The sequence below is a fragment of the Meriones unguiculatus genome, chromosome 12, assembly GCF_030254825.1.
Source record: "Meriones unguiculatus strain TT.TT164.6M chromosome 12, Bangor_MerUng_6.1, whole genome shotgun sequence".
NCBI lineage: Eukaryota > Metazoa > Chordata > Mammalia > Rodentia > Muridae > Meriones > Meriones unguiculatus.
Genome location: NC_083360.1, coordinates 62,390,728 through 62,406,220, shown reverse-complemented (window position 1 = coordinate 62,406,220; position 15,493 = coordinate 62,390,728). Strand labels below are relative to the sequence as shown.

The 15,493-nt window shown below is 41.9% G+C and overlaps 1 protein-coding gene across 16 annotated transcripts in view; it reads left to right on the top strand.

The window, feature by feature from the left end:
- Positions 1–15,493, top strand: part of Frem1 (FRAS1 related extracellular matrix 1) — a 160,659-nt gene that overhangs the window by 45,436 nt on the left and 99,730 nt on the right. For 15 of the 16 annotated variants that reach the window (XR_009585142.1, XR_009585140.1, XR_009585141.1 and 12 more), the window contains 6 exons: positions 2,540–2,884; positions 3,698–3,840; positions 8,820–9,016; positions 10,183–10,273; positions 11,511–11,678; positions 14,657–14,865. Coding sequence is in view for 10 of the 16 variants with exons in the window: in XM_060365784.1 (XP_060221767.1) it covers positions 2,540–2,884; positions 3,698–3,840; positions 8,820–9,016; positions 10,183–10,273; positions 11,511–11,678; positions 14,657–14,865 (1,153 nt within the window). In the remaining 6 variants the exon portion in view is untranslated. The remainder of the gene's footprint in view (positions 1–2,539; positions 2,885–3,697; positions 3,841–8,819; positions 9,017–10,182; positions 10,274–11,510; positions 11,679–14,656; positions 14,866–15,493) is intronic. The other variant, XR_009585144.1, reaches the window with a different exon arrangement.

The following is a 15,493-nucleotide window of genomic DNA, read 5'->3' as shown; positions in this document are numbered from 1 at the left end:
GAGCCATCCTTAACTTCAGCTTCGGGGGCTGCTGGCTCCCTCTTCCACAGGCACCAGACATGTACATACGTGCAAGCAAACACTCATCTACATAACATTAAAGAAAATCTTTTTTCAAAAAGATGGAGGGTTCCTGAGAAATGACAGTTGGGATTGACCTCAGGCATGTGCACCCCCAGACACCCAGTGTGAGGATGCTCACCCACATAATCACACATACACACATGCATACATGCAAATGCACACACGTGCTCAGGCACATACACATGCAGGCAGGCCACATTTAACAGGATATTTATGTTACTTCTTGGATGACTTTCCAACTGAAATGATCATAGTGGGAAGATGTGGAGATGTGAAAATCAACTCTGTGCCAAATGCCCACATCACTTGGGAACTGTGTTTTATGTTTGGCTCATTACTCACACTTCAGGTTTGCATAATATTGTCCCCAGTTAGAGGGCAAAATATTTCTCTGTTTCAAAAATAACATACTGGAAAACAGGAGAAAAAAAACCCTTTTAAAATGCTTCAATAATAATGATGTTATTGTTGTTATCAGTTGCCATAGTTTAAAAAGACATGCATTTATAAACAAAAGGATGATAAATAAGAAGGTAAGAGTCCTCATAAGAGCAGTGATCATGTCATGGTCAAAGTTTGTTCCTTTAATGCGCTAAGAATATTTAACTCAATTATCCTCTTAGTTCGCTTAACTATAAAGAAAAGTGAAAACTTTTGCTTATCGTCATTTGTAATTGGAGAATTCAGAACTAAAAAGATAACAAATTACGGTAAGTTCTGCCTAATGCCAAGACAATGGGAGACAGTTTAAACCTGGGTGTGGCCAGTTAGGACCACGGTCTAATCAAGAGCCTTGCTCTTCCAGTGCCTTCATAATCAGTGTTACTTTCTTTGTGCCTTTGAGCTGGAAAAAGATAGAAGGGACAAAAAAGAAGTCACACCATCTAAGTCTGCGGTCCTTAACAAGTTTTTTAGAAGCCTAGTGCAACTACTTGCATTTCTGTTGTAATAGTCTGTGCAGAAAATGAAACTGTAGTGCGGAAGTGGAAATTGGGATGGTAGCCCATGACATCGGTGCCCTGAAGTCAGAGAGGGGAGAAAATAGTACTAACAGTTATTAACCCTTTACTCTGTGTCAGAGACTGGGCCAACCATTCTATATGCTTTATCTCATTTCCCTTGTCTCACCTTTATGAAGTGTTATTAATGCTCTTATTTACAAGTGGACAGCCTGTGATTTTAAAGACTCCTCTTGATTAAGGCTACACACTTAGGAAGTAACTAATGTGATTTTTACTTCTGCTTGACATTAAGGCTCTAGCTCTGGTTCTCAAACTATTTAGCATGCACTCATCCTCTGGGTGGGGCTTAGTAGGTTGTTGAGTCCAATATCCAGAATTTCAGATTATGTAGGCTCAGGGCAGAGGCCAAGAAATTCCATTTGCAATTGTCTTCCATTTGGTGCTGATGCTGCTGGTTGGAAAGGCAGCTTCCCTAGCTTGCTGCCGTGTCGTGACAGTGACCTGAGAGTTAACTCATACTTATCAGAGGCTTACTGTTGTTCAAGTCCTCTCATGATGCCACAACATATCTGCACCCATATATGTATTTGTATCTATTTATGTTTGGCAGGACTTGCCAGAGCAACAAAAGCAACAGGATGCATACAAATATATAAAGGTGATTTATTATGGGGACTGTATGTGTGGGTGTGTTTATCTATAGAGACTAGGAAGCGTCATGACATGTTTCTGAAAAGAATTATTTTCTTTATGTCTAAAAAAGTCCATCTAGTGATTTATTCCTAGGCCAAGGCTTTAGAACTCAGGTAGCTGATGACATAATTCTCGGTCCAGTTCAAGGTCAAAGTCCTGGGAAACAAGGTGGGGAGACCATCAGAAATGTAAGAGTCTAAGAGTACAAAGGCCCACAAATTTTTGGAGTGAGAAGATGGCTCAGTGAGAGATAAAGATAAAGATAGATAGATAGATAGATAGATAGATAGATAGATAGATAGATAGATGGATACAAAGATACATAGACAGGCAGGCAGGCAGATGGAGTACTCACCATTTCTCTGCATTTTTGTCTTAGGTCCATAACTGTCTGGTATGTCTTAGTTGACACCTCAAATGAACTATAAACTTATTATTTTCCTGTTTCCCAGAGTCTCAAATTCTTGTCTCAGGGCCACACAGGTGGCCAGTGGGCGAGCCAGTATTCAGCATCAGGTGCAGCATCCTAGAGCTCAGGAAGCTGCACGCTCTAAAGACTGTCCTTGACTTATGTTTGGTTTTACGTTTTTAAGGGTGTCATCGGGACTACCTCGTATGCATTTGATTTAGAACATTTCTGTTTCATGATGGTTTATGGAGCGTAACCCTGTGATGAGCTTAGGGGCATCTGTGTTGCTGCTACTGTCTGTAGCCCACCGTCCTGTAGCTGTCCCTTCCTCAGCCTCTGCCTCTGCTCCCTCCCTTGAATCACCCAGTACCATCTCTGCTCTCTCCACCAGAGGGTAAAGGATTTCTCTTCACTGTGGCTGACCTTCAGGCTGGAGTTGTACGCTATCATCATGATGACAGCGACACCACCAAAGACTTTGTGGCTTTCAGAATATTTGATGGCCAGCACAGCAGCCATCACAAGTTTCCCATCAATATCCTGCCGAAAGATGATAGTCCCCCGTTCCTCATAACCAATGTTGCTATTGAACTGGAAGAGGGGCAGACCGTCCTGATCCAAGGGTCCATGCTGAGAGCTTCAGACATGGACTCCAGTGATGACTACATCTTCTTTAATATCACCAAGTCCCCACAGGCTGGGGAGATCATGAAGAAGCCAGGGCCAGGACTGATAGGTGAGTTCTGGGCAGGTAAGATAGCTTGAATGGAATCTTTCTTTCTTTCTTTCTTTCTTTCTTTCTTTCTTTCTTTCTTTCTTTCTTTCTTTCTTTCCTTTTTCTTTTCCTTTTTTTTTGAGACAGGGTTTCTCTGTATAGTTTTGACAGTCCTGAACTCATGTTGTAGAACAGGCTAACCTCACATTCACAGAGATATGCCTACCTTTGCCTCATTGAGTGCTGGCGATTACAGGCACGTGTATTATGGTCAGATTTGTGCAAGGGTAGACAATTAGGAAGCAAAATATTATTTTATAATTATACATGTAATTTATTTTATAATTTTTCCGTGTTATATAATAGAAGCTTAAGGCTTATATTGTCAACCAACCGCCTAAGTTTATGCATCTACCAAGTTCTGGTGCTAAGCCTCAAGATAACTATCATGCTACTAAAAGTTAAGTCAGCCAAGAAAAGCAGTAGAATAAATAAGTCTGAAGGGAGATATTTGGTTTATTCTAAAGAGCTACTCAAATAATTTCATTAATATATTTGCTTACATGTGGGTGTCAGTAGTTTGACAATGTGGATCAAATAAGTAGTGGTCCTTTGTATATCTGGAATAAAATCTATTCCTTAGAAATATTTTCCCATTGTTAATCTCCACATTGAGATCGTGCAATTTTAAATGCTGCTGTAACTTTTGTCAAAAACATTTAGTGTAAAGTCTCAGCTATGTACAACATACTAGGCAGAGAAGACATTGAATGGTAAGCCCAGTTTCATTGTGTCCCAGTACCTAAAATTGTGTGGTATTTTGTGGCCCATTAGGGTATCCTGTCCCTGGCTTCCTTCAGAGAGACCTGTTCAATGGAATCATTTACTATCGTCATTTTGGTGGAGAAATCTTTGAAGATTCTTTTGAGTTTGTCCTGTGGGACAGCCATGAACCCCCAAACCTCTCAGTACCACAGGTGAGAGACCATTTCAGAGCCTCTTCCCTCTTCTCTTCAGATGCCAGTATCAGCTCTAAGAGATGTTATTAAATAAAAAGTACATGAAAATGGGTTTCGAGATTCAAAGTTTGAGAAGCAACGAATTAGGCAAAAATAAGCATGTGGCGTGTGTCACCCCCTCCCTCCCCACCAGACTATGTCCACACTTTCCTAAAGCGCTTTTCAAGTGTCTACATGGTAACTGTTTCTAAGGTTACTTAGCCATAATATATACATAGACAGCCTCACAAATTTGCTTGCTTCTCAACACCCTAGAAGACTTTTTTTTAAAGCTAGTGTTTAAATTGCAGTCGAGAGTGAGACCTCTTGAGTTTTCCTCCTGTTCTTGACATTAACTAATCAACTTTCATTCCTCTTTACTTATTTTTCAAGCAAGTGATAGAAAAAAGCTTCCTGTTAGGAAGCTCTGGTATAGCTATTGTGGTGGCAAGGACAGGCTACTGCGCAAATACGAAGCACCTGGTAAATACTCACAAAATAAATGGATTGATTTGTTGTTTTTAAGATCTCAGATCTGACTGGTTCTAGAAGATATAATTTAAGTCCCCAGTGAGCAGGAATAAGATGAGCAAACGTTACCACATGGAAATTGTAAAAGCTGGGATCAGTGTAGCATAGACAACTGTGGAAAGTGTGCACTCTGCATGAAAATGGTGATGAGGAAGATGGGTTAGATTTCAAAAGGAGCAATTGAAATGAAGTGATCATGGACTTTCTATGATACTGCTGCTGGCTGTTTTATACCTGCTGTCTTCAAAGGTAGCACATGCATGGACGCAGGCAAATCTCACACCTACCCAAGAAAGAAAACTTAAGGCTAATACTCGTTGCTGTAATGGATCAATGGGGTGCTACAGCCATGGATATTAGCCACTGTGCAAAAACCCAAGTTGTACACCTGTGTGCTGACATGGACATCCTGGAGGGGAGGGTCTGAAAGAATGGCTTTGCAGGGCTTGGAACCTGAAGAAGTCAGTGCTGTCCTGTAGGATAGGGTGGGGAATTGTAAAAATACCTCCTAAATTCATCTGCTTTTCTACTGACAAGCCAACTCCTTTCAAAGTAACTCCTTTGTTTCACCTGTCATTTCTGCACTGAACTTTTATGGGAGATTGTAGTTGATTTTGTAGCTCAGAATGGTAGCCATCAACAGGATCTATTTTTGAATCTGTGCATCTGTTGAAGCTGTTGCTGGAATATTATACCATGTTTAGAAGGCTTCAGGGCTTCTTTCTTTTTTCTTGGTAAACATGTAAGAAATCATGTTTTTCATACACAAGAAGAGAAATATCACTTCTCTCTATAGTTATAGACCAAGTTAATGAAAACTCTTGAAACAATTATTTCTAAATGTGAGGAAGTAAATCAGTAAATTCTGTCAATCTGGTTATAAACCCATATAATGGATGGGTTCTTTTATTATGATTTATTTTAATTTATTTGTGTGTTGTACACACACAAATATGTGAATGTATGTTTGGGTGCTTGTGGAGGCCAGAAGAGGGCATCAGATCTCTTAGATCTGGAGATTTAGACAGTTGTGAGGTGCCTTGTGGATGCTGGAACTGGAACCTAGGTCCTCTGTAAGAGCAGTAAGTGCTCTTAACCAGTGTAAAGAAAACATCTCGTGTATTTGATGGATGCACCACCTGTCAATTAAAAAAAAAAAAAAAAAACAACAAACTATGGTGTATAGGAAAGTGTAGAATAGAAGGTGGGACATTCAGTAAGCAGAAAGGATTCTGGGACAGTGCCAGGTGCAAGAGACTCTCCCAGGAAGATGTGAAAAAGACGGATTCATGGTACCTGAACAGAAGTAACCAGCCACGTGGCAGAATGTAGATTAGCATAAGTGAGTTATTTTAAGTCATGAGCTTTTCAGAGAAGAGCCTCGCTATATGGTGTGGGTATCTGTAACTATATTTTGAGTCTCATGAGTCATTATTCTGGGAGCTTGGAGCCAGCAGGAAAAATCATGCAAACCCTACTACAAACCAGTGAGCCATCTATCCAGTGCCAGGATGTTTTTGCTTGTTTCTTTTTAAGAAACATATTTAACATATTTCCTTGCTTCAGTGTTCTTATATTTATGAACCAGGGAAAAGAGACTGAGTGAAAAAGGCCACGACATTGTTTTATGTTTATGTAGTATGTGGTTTGGATTTTGTTTGTTTGTTTGTTTGTTTTTGCTCTTAAACACAGCTGGCCCCCTCTTTATATCTGTAGGTTTCTCATCAATGATTCAACAAACTGATGGTAGATAATTTTTTTAATTGCCTCTGTTAGGAACCTGCACATACTATTTTACTTGTCATTATTTTCTAAACCATATGGGCCACTACTATTTACAACACATTTCATTATATTAAATATTGCAAGTAATGTGGACATAATTTGAAGTGTTCAAGGGGATACATGTAGGCTCTATGCAAGTACACCATGTTTTGTATGACTGGAACATCCACAGATTCACAGAGCCATGGTGGAGCAGGGGAGTTCGGTGAGCCTATTTCCTGCAGAAACAAGCAATGGTTCTTTTTCTACCTCAGGACTGTGTTCATCCCATCTCTTTACCTAGCATCTCCACTTGTCTCTGTCATCAACATTTAAAGGACATCTTGTTCAACAAACATTTAGTGTATCTTCTTAAAAGCTTGTACAAAACTGCTGTAGCTAGTAGAGAGGCCAGCTTTAACAATGGAAGTAATTTTTGGTACTGAGAAAGAATACTGGGTATCCTCAAATGAAGAGAAATGAAGAACAAGCTCAAATCAGAGCTCAGGAAACATGAAGGATCACGAATTCAAGCCACAAGAAAGTCAGATGCCCCCTGGTGAAGCGTAATTGCAGAGCCTGAACCTGAGGGTCGTCAGGGTCTGACCAAGTCATTTGTCATGATGACTTCTCACTTGTTATTCTGATTTTTTTTAAGTCTGTCTGTGTGTGCTGTGGCCACAAGGACATTGGAGGACTTGAGGGAAGCTGGAGTATAGAGGCTGATGACTGGTTTGAAAACTGGTTCCCACTCTGCCTGGAAATGGGTTCTTAATAATATCTTTGTTATGAACAGATTTCAGCACAATGAGAACGCCTTTATTTCTCTGTGGAGTTTGCTAAAATGGAATTTCTCTTGCCCACAGACACACACACTAATTGTTTGAGCATGCATAAATATGTAAAGACACATCAACTTAGGCAATCATAAAGCATGTTGAAAAATGTGCCCACCAAGAATTACTACAGGGGATAAAAAGCATGCTCTTCCATTCTTCTTCCATAAAGAACACATTGGAGAATAAATTAGCATGGAAAATGGTCTCTTTGAAGGCACAATAACTATTGTTTCCTTATTAAATCCAGTTTTTCAATTAAGGAGAGGCTCACTGATCCGTACTATTGCTGTGAGGGCCCATAGAGAATTTCTGAACTTTGTAGATTAGAAAAATACCGTGGTTGGGGGAAAAATCATGACACAGATTTGGGGGACTAGAATGATCATTGTCTTTGTACTCTATTATTTGGATACCTGGCCTTAGTTTTTAATCACTCCAATGAAATAACTGAATAATTTATAGACAGCAGAAACATTTCTTACATCAGAAGACCGGAAAGTCCAGGGTTAAGTTATCATCCAGTTCATTGTCTGGTGAGGGTAGCTCTTTGTTTTCAAGGTGGTACCTTGATGCTGCGTCCTCCTAAGAGGACAGCAAACTGTGTGCCCACACAAGGCGGAGCAGGATGGAAGGACAAGCTTTCCCCATTCAACTGCTTTTAGAGGGATCCACCCCATTCATGCGGGCAGACCCCTCCTGACCCCATCCCAACCCGCTCAATACTGTTACACTGCCGGTGAGGTTCCAAGATGAATCTCATAGAGGAGCACACTCAGGGGAATTGCAAGGAGAAAGCCAAGTTCAGAAACAGTTCCAACTGAGAAACTGGAAGATGAGTCTAGAAGATCCTATAAGAGTGAAAATAATCAGATTCCTACAGGCAGCAAAAGAAAAGCATTAGATTGAAGAAGCAATACGGTATGAATCTGAGGGAGGGGAAGGTGTCCATCACGTGCCACTAGAGTGTTGGTTTTATGTTGAAAGGCAGTTAGAAATAAAGTTGAAAAGTGCAATAGATATAAACTGTGAATGATCTTGAGTGACATTCAAAAGAGTTTGAATAATGTTACTTCCTGGATGGTTGTTTTAAGGTTTTGTGAGAAGTGGATTGAAGTGAATCAACTAATTAAACTTTTTTAAGTTAATGCAAGTTGATAAAAAGTATAGACTTGCAGGTGGAGTTAGGTTGTTGCAACAAATGACACAGAAAACTTGCAAGTAGAAATCTGGCAGTGAGGGAGCTGGGAGTGAGGAAGGAGAAACCAAGAGCAACAGTAAGGTGTCTAGGATTGAAACTAAGAGCAACAGCAAGGTGTCTAGGATTAATGATGGAGTAGAGGGAGGGAGCAAAGAAGCCTGACTTATTACTGAAGGGAGACGGGAAAGTGAAATCAGGGTTGTACTTTGTATTCCCCGTGCCTGTTTCCTAACACCTCGAATGGATTAGCTGGAATGGTGACGAATCTATCTATCTGTCTGTCTGTCTGTCTGTCTGTCTGTCTATCTATCTATGTATTCCTGGCTGTCCTAGAACTTGCAACGTAGACCATATAAGCCTTGAACTCACAGAGATCCTTCATCTCTGTCTCTTGAGTGCTGAGATTAAAGGTCTGCACCACCTTTATGCATCATGTCTGGCATGATGATTATATTTTTTAAACGCGTAAAATCAGATGAGTAAAGTGGTTTCTAAATCTTTTGACAGAAGTCTTTTATCAGTGGCAGTTTGGGGAACCACCTTAACTGTTCCTAGGTAGCCCTGGGGCATTCTCTTTGGTGTTTTCTTGTATTTCAACTAAATAGAGCCACGTGTTTTCATTCTAGGTGGTGACTATCCATATCACTCCAGTAGATGACCAGCTCCCAAAAGAAGCTCCTGGCATTTCCCGGCACTTGGTTGTCAAGGAAACAGAGGTGGCCTACATCACTAAAAAGCATCTACATTTCCTGGACACGGAATCACATGATGGGGAGCTCATCTACACAGTAACACGTCCTCCATGTTTCTCCTTCAGCCACAGGTGTTTTTGTGAAACTACCGTATGGTCCACTTGTTCTACGAGCATCACTGTGCAGCAGTGTGATTCAGTTGCTTCACTCGTTAGACTTGAACTTACATTCAATTAAGCATTCGTTTTTATCACAGATTTGTCCTTACCTTCACTGAGTGAGCAACAATCAGTGACTGACAAGCAATTTGTAGTGTTCAGCACACTGACGCTTAAGCAAAACAGTCTAAGTCCCATTTTTTTCTAAAGCAAATCCTTCTTTTTCTTTTTAATGCTGTCTGCAAAGTGTTATTTTTAGGTGTGGCATTCTGTTCAGTGTTCATCTTTTATAGTCTCAGATCAAAACAGTGGCACAAATAATGCTTAGGCTAGCATCGTATGCGCAACGGCGAGAAAACCTTGGGATGGGGCTAGTGGTTCCTTTTCACTGTAGGACAGCCAAAAACTTTGTTCCCGCATGATGAGGGTGGCACAGATGATGCTGAACTGAACGCCACAAGCCCAAACGTAAAGAGACTAAAAAGATGGAGCATCTGCTTTCTCCCCACAATGAAGGGTCTTTTTTTTTTTTTTTTTTTTTTTTTAAATTTTGCTGCAGTGGCCATCCCTGCAAGCATCAGGCAGGCAGGGACGTGAACTGTGAGGGGGTGAGAATGAAAACTTCACCCTGAATTAGTTGGTCTGTATGAAACTTGTAGAGGCTGGTGCTGGGTGGTTTATTGGTTATATTTAAACACTACACTTTGGGGGAAAGTTCCTGTGTAATACAATCCCCTGAGCACAAGGAGGCGTCGTTACATTGACACTCACTGAGTTCTGGAGACAGGCTTCCTGTGTTAGCTTAAGGGACCAGGGGAGGCTCGAGCATGGCTTTGCTCATACAGATCGTATAGAGGTCATTTGAGATATTAGCCACTTCTAGTCCTGGTTTTGGGAGCTTGATATGGCCTGGCCCTACAGATACAGATCACTAGGCTGTTAATCACTGCCAATTCCCAGCCTTCTGGATGGAAACACAGGTTATTCGTCCTTTCCTTAGAGAGGACAATCCCGGGTGCTTAACATTCCTGGTCTCCCTGGTGATCTGTGGGCACCTTCACGCTCCCAACAACTGGAGGCAATTTGATTTCAGTTTTCTTAGCTGAAAAATAAGCTGACGTGGTCTGTGTTTCCCTTAGACACCTGGATGCTGGAAAGTTATTCATGGTGGACAGCATACCAAAACTAACCAAAAATCCTTCAGCCCTGGAGCTGAGGTCGTTTACTCAGGTACGAAAATTTGTAAAGATACTGGCCAGCACAGTGTGTAACGTATCTTCTGAGAGGGTGTGGTGTGCCCAGGGTTGCATCCGAGACGCTGCCCAGTCACTTCCGCCACAGGGCGTGATGTCTTTATTCTTGTGCTTGAACACTTCTGGTAAGCGTGTGACATCTGTTTGAAAGACCTTCCTCAAGTTGAATGTAAGTTCAAACCTTGCTGTAAATCTGCAAGCCTTTGGCATCCTTTGCCAATGGCAGGAGACTGATTTCAGGTCCCCTGCCTGTGTTTTTATTAAACTAACTGCAGATCACTAATTCTGCTGTTTTAGTTTCCCACGGTTGCCATAGCAAAGTTTTGAACACTTTGTAGTTCAAAACAAGAGCCCTGTTTTTCTTGTACCTCCAGAAGCTGGAGGTGTTGAGATTGTGTCATTGGCAGGTTGTACTCCTCTGAACCCTGTAGATAGCTCTCCTTCCCTGTGTTTTAGCATCTAGTGTTTATTAGCAGTTTTTGGTATTCCTTGGCCTATAGGTGCATCGTTTTCAGCTTTGCCTCCTGTCATTCAAATCTCCCCTTATCTGTTTCTTTGTTACAAGGAGACTATGTGTATTGGATTGAGAACCCGTGCTACTCAAATATTTCCACTAAGTATGTATGTAATGGCCTTATTTCTAAATAAATTCGTACTCTAAGGTTCTAAGGATTAGAATTTCAGTACGTCACTTTATGTGGATGCCGCTTATCCCATAATACTTACCCCTCTCCCAAATCCTTCAGCATCCCTTTGCTCACTCATTTGAACTCTCCTCTGCAGACCCCATGGGGGTGTGGCATATGAGTGCTCAGGCATCAGACATCTGTGGTTTGGGGCTAATTGCATCTGATTTCTTCAGGATGAGAAGTTGTAAATGTGCTAAGTGCTACTGTTCAACCAACTTTACTAATACGGAAATGGGTTTTGCAGGTACAGCTTGCGTTAGTACAATGACTGCAGTGTGGAATAGGGTAAAGCATAAGCTTGCCTTCTGCAGAGGTGCTCGGACTCCAACATTTGACATACTGGCAGGTTCCTCACATGTACAGACAATGTGGTTTACAAAGTAGAGCCCTGGGAATCTTTCCTTCTATGGGGACACTTAACCGTGCTCCATATCAATTCACACAGCGGGGGTCTTGGACTTAGGTTGCTAAAGGATTCTGATCGCTGCAAATCAGCACATGTGTCTGTCTCCATTCACTTTGCAGCATGCAGTGAACCATATGAAAGTGGCCTACATGCCTCCCATGCAAGACATAGGTCCCACGCCTCGGCATGCGCAGTTCACAGTGTCCGTCAGTAACCAGCATGGAGGGACTTTGCACGGAATCTGCTTCAACATCACGATTCTCCCAGTGGACAATCAGGTTCCTGAGGTATGCAGGGTTTGACATGGAGGGCCAAAAGAAGTGAGAGAGAGAGAAAAGAGTAATGCTTTCATTTTCTAGTTACAGTACAGAAAGGAAAGCAGGGGTGGGTGTGGGTGGGAGACTATTTCCCCTGCGTCTTCCTATCTGAAAGGTGAGAATTTTTCAGTCTTGAATTTGGCATTGTTTTCAAAGCCTTTCATTCTGCTGAGCTCCTGTTGTTGATCAGGAGAAGGAGATTAAATGATGGGTCTCTTAGCAACCAGAAGAACCTATTTGCTCTCACCACAGGCCAACTATGCTGCTGTGTGATCCAAAGAAGCTTTTTAATTTTCCAAAATGAATTAGGATGGACCCTTTCGTCTTACCCTGTGCCACTACTTAATGTTTGTGGAAGTCTTAAAGGGTCTATGTTTTTCCTAAAACCAAACTACAAAGGCATTGCTACCTGCTGTTTTCTCTCTGAGGCTGTTTCTCTGTGAGGTTGTTTTTCTGGACACCCTTCCTTCAGACTCCAATACTTGATTAGTGTGGCTATTATTGGGATAATTTTTTTCTCCTTAAAACTGGAAAGACAAAGAAATGTTCTTCCCCATTTGTTATAGTCGAGAAAGCCCTAGACCTTTCTAGCTTCACTTCCAAGGAAAAGGGTGAATTTCCCAAACATTTGCCTACCCGAGTACAGCCAACCCTGACACTTTCTCTCCTGAACACTTTCCTACCCGAGTACAGCCAACCCTGATACTTTCTTTCCTGGTCTCTCAGGCTGGCTGCACCTGTCTCAGGTCAGCCAACAGACTTCTTACTGGAAAGGCCTGAGGGACAGCACTCACTCCATATGCAGAAATGGCTCGACAGGTCTGAATGGTATTTTAAGTTGTTCTATTGCGAACTGTTAAGGGTCAAGAGATTTCCAGGCTGACTTGGGGCTTCTGGGAACTACCCAGCTCTCACGGCACTGAGCCCGGAGGCACCTCGGCTGCAGGCAGGACGTGCTGTCCGTTTTCAGAGCCCCCATCAACACCACACTCACCTGTGACAGTGACCCACCTCTCAAGCTGGAGGGCTCGCCGTCTGTGTTTGAAGAAGTGTTGAAGAGCTGCAGCTGAGGCATCTGTGGCGACCCCAGCCAGGGACCCCTTCTCTGCTGAGGACCTGGCCTAAGCCTTGTGGTGAAAATAACTCAGAACATCTATGGAATGGACTTGATTAGATTTCAGTTAGACCATCCTTTTCCATGTATGAAATTTAGATTCTGAATCAAACTGAAACATCCCCTATAGCACTTGCTGAGAAATCTTATTTTATGCAAAATAGTCCAATTTTTGGAAAAAGCTGATCTTTGCAGGAAATTATGAGGCAGATGGAAGAGTTGTCTTTATTTGAAAGAAGATAGCAATCTTAAGGCCATCTTAAACAAAAGAGATCTTAATCTCTTTTGTTAATGGACTAGGGACAAATGAAATGGTATTTCAAAGAACTGAGAATATTTGAAATTGAACTAGTACTTCCACAATATGAAATTAAGTGATAATCATTAGGGCATGGAGATCTGGAGCCTCCTAAGTGCTACTCATGAAGCCTTGGGTTTTTAATGTTTGAACTTGCTCTAAAAGAAATATTTTGAAAAGCATCTTATAGAGTAAAATGTATTTTCCTATTTCAGATACTAACTTGATGCCACCAGGAAAATGGGGTTGATGGGCATGGCCCTTGGTGCATGTTCCCTCTGGAAAAGAGTTCCGTTTCTTTCTTCTGCTGATAGTGACGATGTAGCATGACAAAATCAGAGGGTAGCGCTAGGGAAGGACCACTGGGGCTGGGGATGAAGGGACAACAAGCCAGTTGCTCTTGTGGTTTTCTTTGCTGGTGGTAGTTTATGGAGGAACGTAAGGTGGCTGCATCCTAATCGGAGTCATCTTTCCATGACCCAGGGCGCTGCCCTGGAGACGTGCATGAGTGGCTCGTGTCGGGTGGACATTTCCTGGTGGCTGTGGAATAGACGCTGTGCTTCACTGATCAGCAGGGCAGGATACACACTGGCGTGGAGGCTGTGGCTTCATCTTGCTGAGAGGGTTTCTTTTTGTAAGGACACATTGTCCCGGCATTGGTGATGGCTTGCCACAAGCCTTCTGGGAAGAACCCTCAGAGAGCACCGGGGTCTATCCTAACTCTATTGACTGCCTTTTCCTTCCGGGCAGTGGTACTAATTTTGGAAGCTGGTATGCTAAGTAAGCTCTACATGGTTTTCTGCTATGGTCTCAGAGCCTGGAGGACATATGTGTGCCTTACAAAGGTAGTGAGTACATTGCAGATTACGGTTTTCTAGGCTTGTTTAACCATAGAGCATGTCTGGCCCACTCTTAGCCTGGTAACAAAATATACCAAGCTGATCTATCAAATTTGCTTCATGCTTATGACTAAATTGTTAGGTAAACACTGGGATTTTTATATTGAAATTGCTCTTGTACCTATTAATATTTAAGTCTAATATTTAAATAAGTTTATTTCCCATGGAATTGTAACTCTCTTGTCCTCAGTTTTCCTGTCCTTACTCTACCTGCAAAACACAGTGGAGTTTTCATCATTTTCCCAAGTCTTCCTAAAGAACTTTTAGGGTTTTAAAAAAAGAGCTGGATCCCTTCCTTCATAGGGGCTTGGCTAAGGCTCAGTCAGTGAACTTGGGAGTTACTCTCTCAGTTTCTCACTGCAGTAGGCACTCCTTTGCTGATTCTGCTACAGAGGCTCCGGGATACTTAAAGCATATGCACTTTCAAATTAGGGATCTGCCTTTGTGTCTTTGTATCTATCAACACTTGGAATTGAAACTCTTCAATTAAAATATTTTTAGCTAAATTAGTCATGAATGCATCTCTTTACAGACATTATGAAGATGGTACCAGAAAGTTTCTAGGGATCTGATGAACTCTTGTGTTCAGGGACACATCATGAAACAAGGCCTTGAGTATCTTCTTCCTTCTTTCTAGGTGTTTACCAACACTCTGAGAGTGGCTGAGGGAGGTCAGTGCACCATCAGCACGGAGCACATTTTGGTTTCTGATGTGGACACCCCACTGGACAGTATCTTCCTCTCTCTTCAGGAGAAGCCTCTGCATGGCGGGGTAGAGCTGGATGGATTTCCTCTACTCCCAAGAAGCACATTTTCTTGGCGAGACCTCTACACCTTAAAAGTTAGGTCAGAAGATTTTGTGGCTTTTCCTTTCTGCGCAGCAGCGTTCTGTCTAGATCAGTGTGGAACACAGTGAAAAGAGAGTGTGCCACTTCATATTGTTAAGGGTGAATTGAAAATCAAAGAAGTAAAAAGAAAATTTCACTTTTCTTCAGAGATTTCCTCTCTCTGTCTGGCTTACTATAGCAGAAAGAATGAGTTTATGAATATATGTGCATCAAAAATTAATTGCCATGAATATTAATTTTGCTGCAATGGCACATATCACAAACTCTGTAGAGACTAAAATAATCTATGCAGCTAATTGCATTTGACTCTAAGCAAAGGCAATTTCATAACCTTGGAAACTCTGGAGTAGAAGATTATTGATCAGTCAGATATGGCAGCCTATACTTCTAATCTTGGTGCTTGGGATTCTAAGCCAGGAGGATTATGAGTTCAAGGCCAGCCTGAGAACAGAGAGAAGGAGGAGTGGGGTGTGTGGGCGGAGCTAGCTCTGTCCATCGATGGTTTAGATGTAAGCTTTTATTTCATTCTATTGGGCTCAGGTTTGCAGGTAAGCAAATAGAGCCTCCTGATGGGTGGGCTGTAGAGCAGGACTCAGGTCTCTGGGAGCCAGAGATGGAGAAATCCT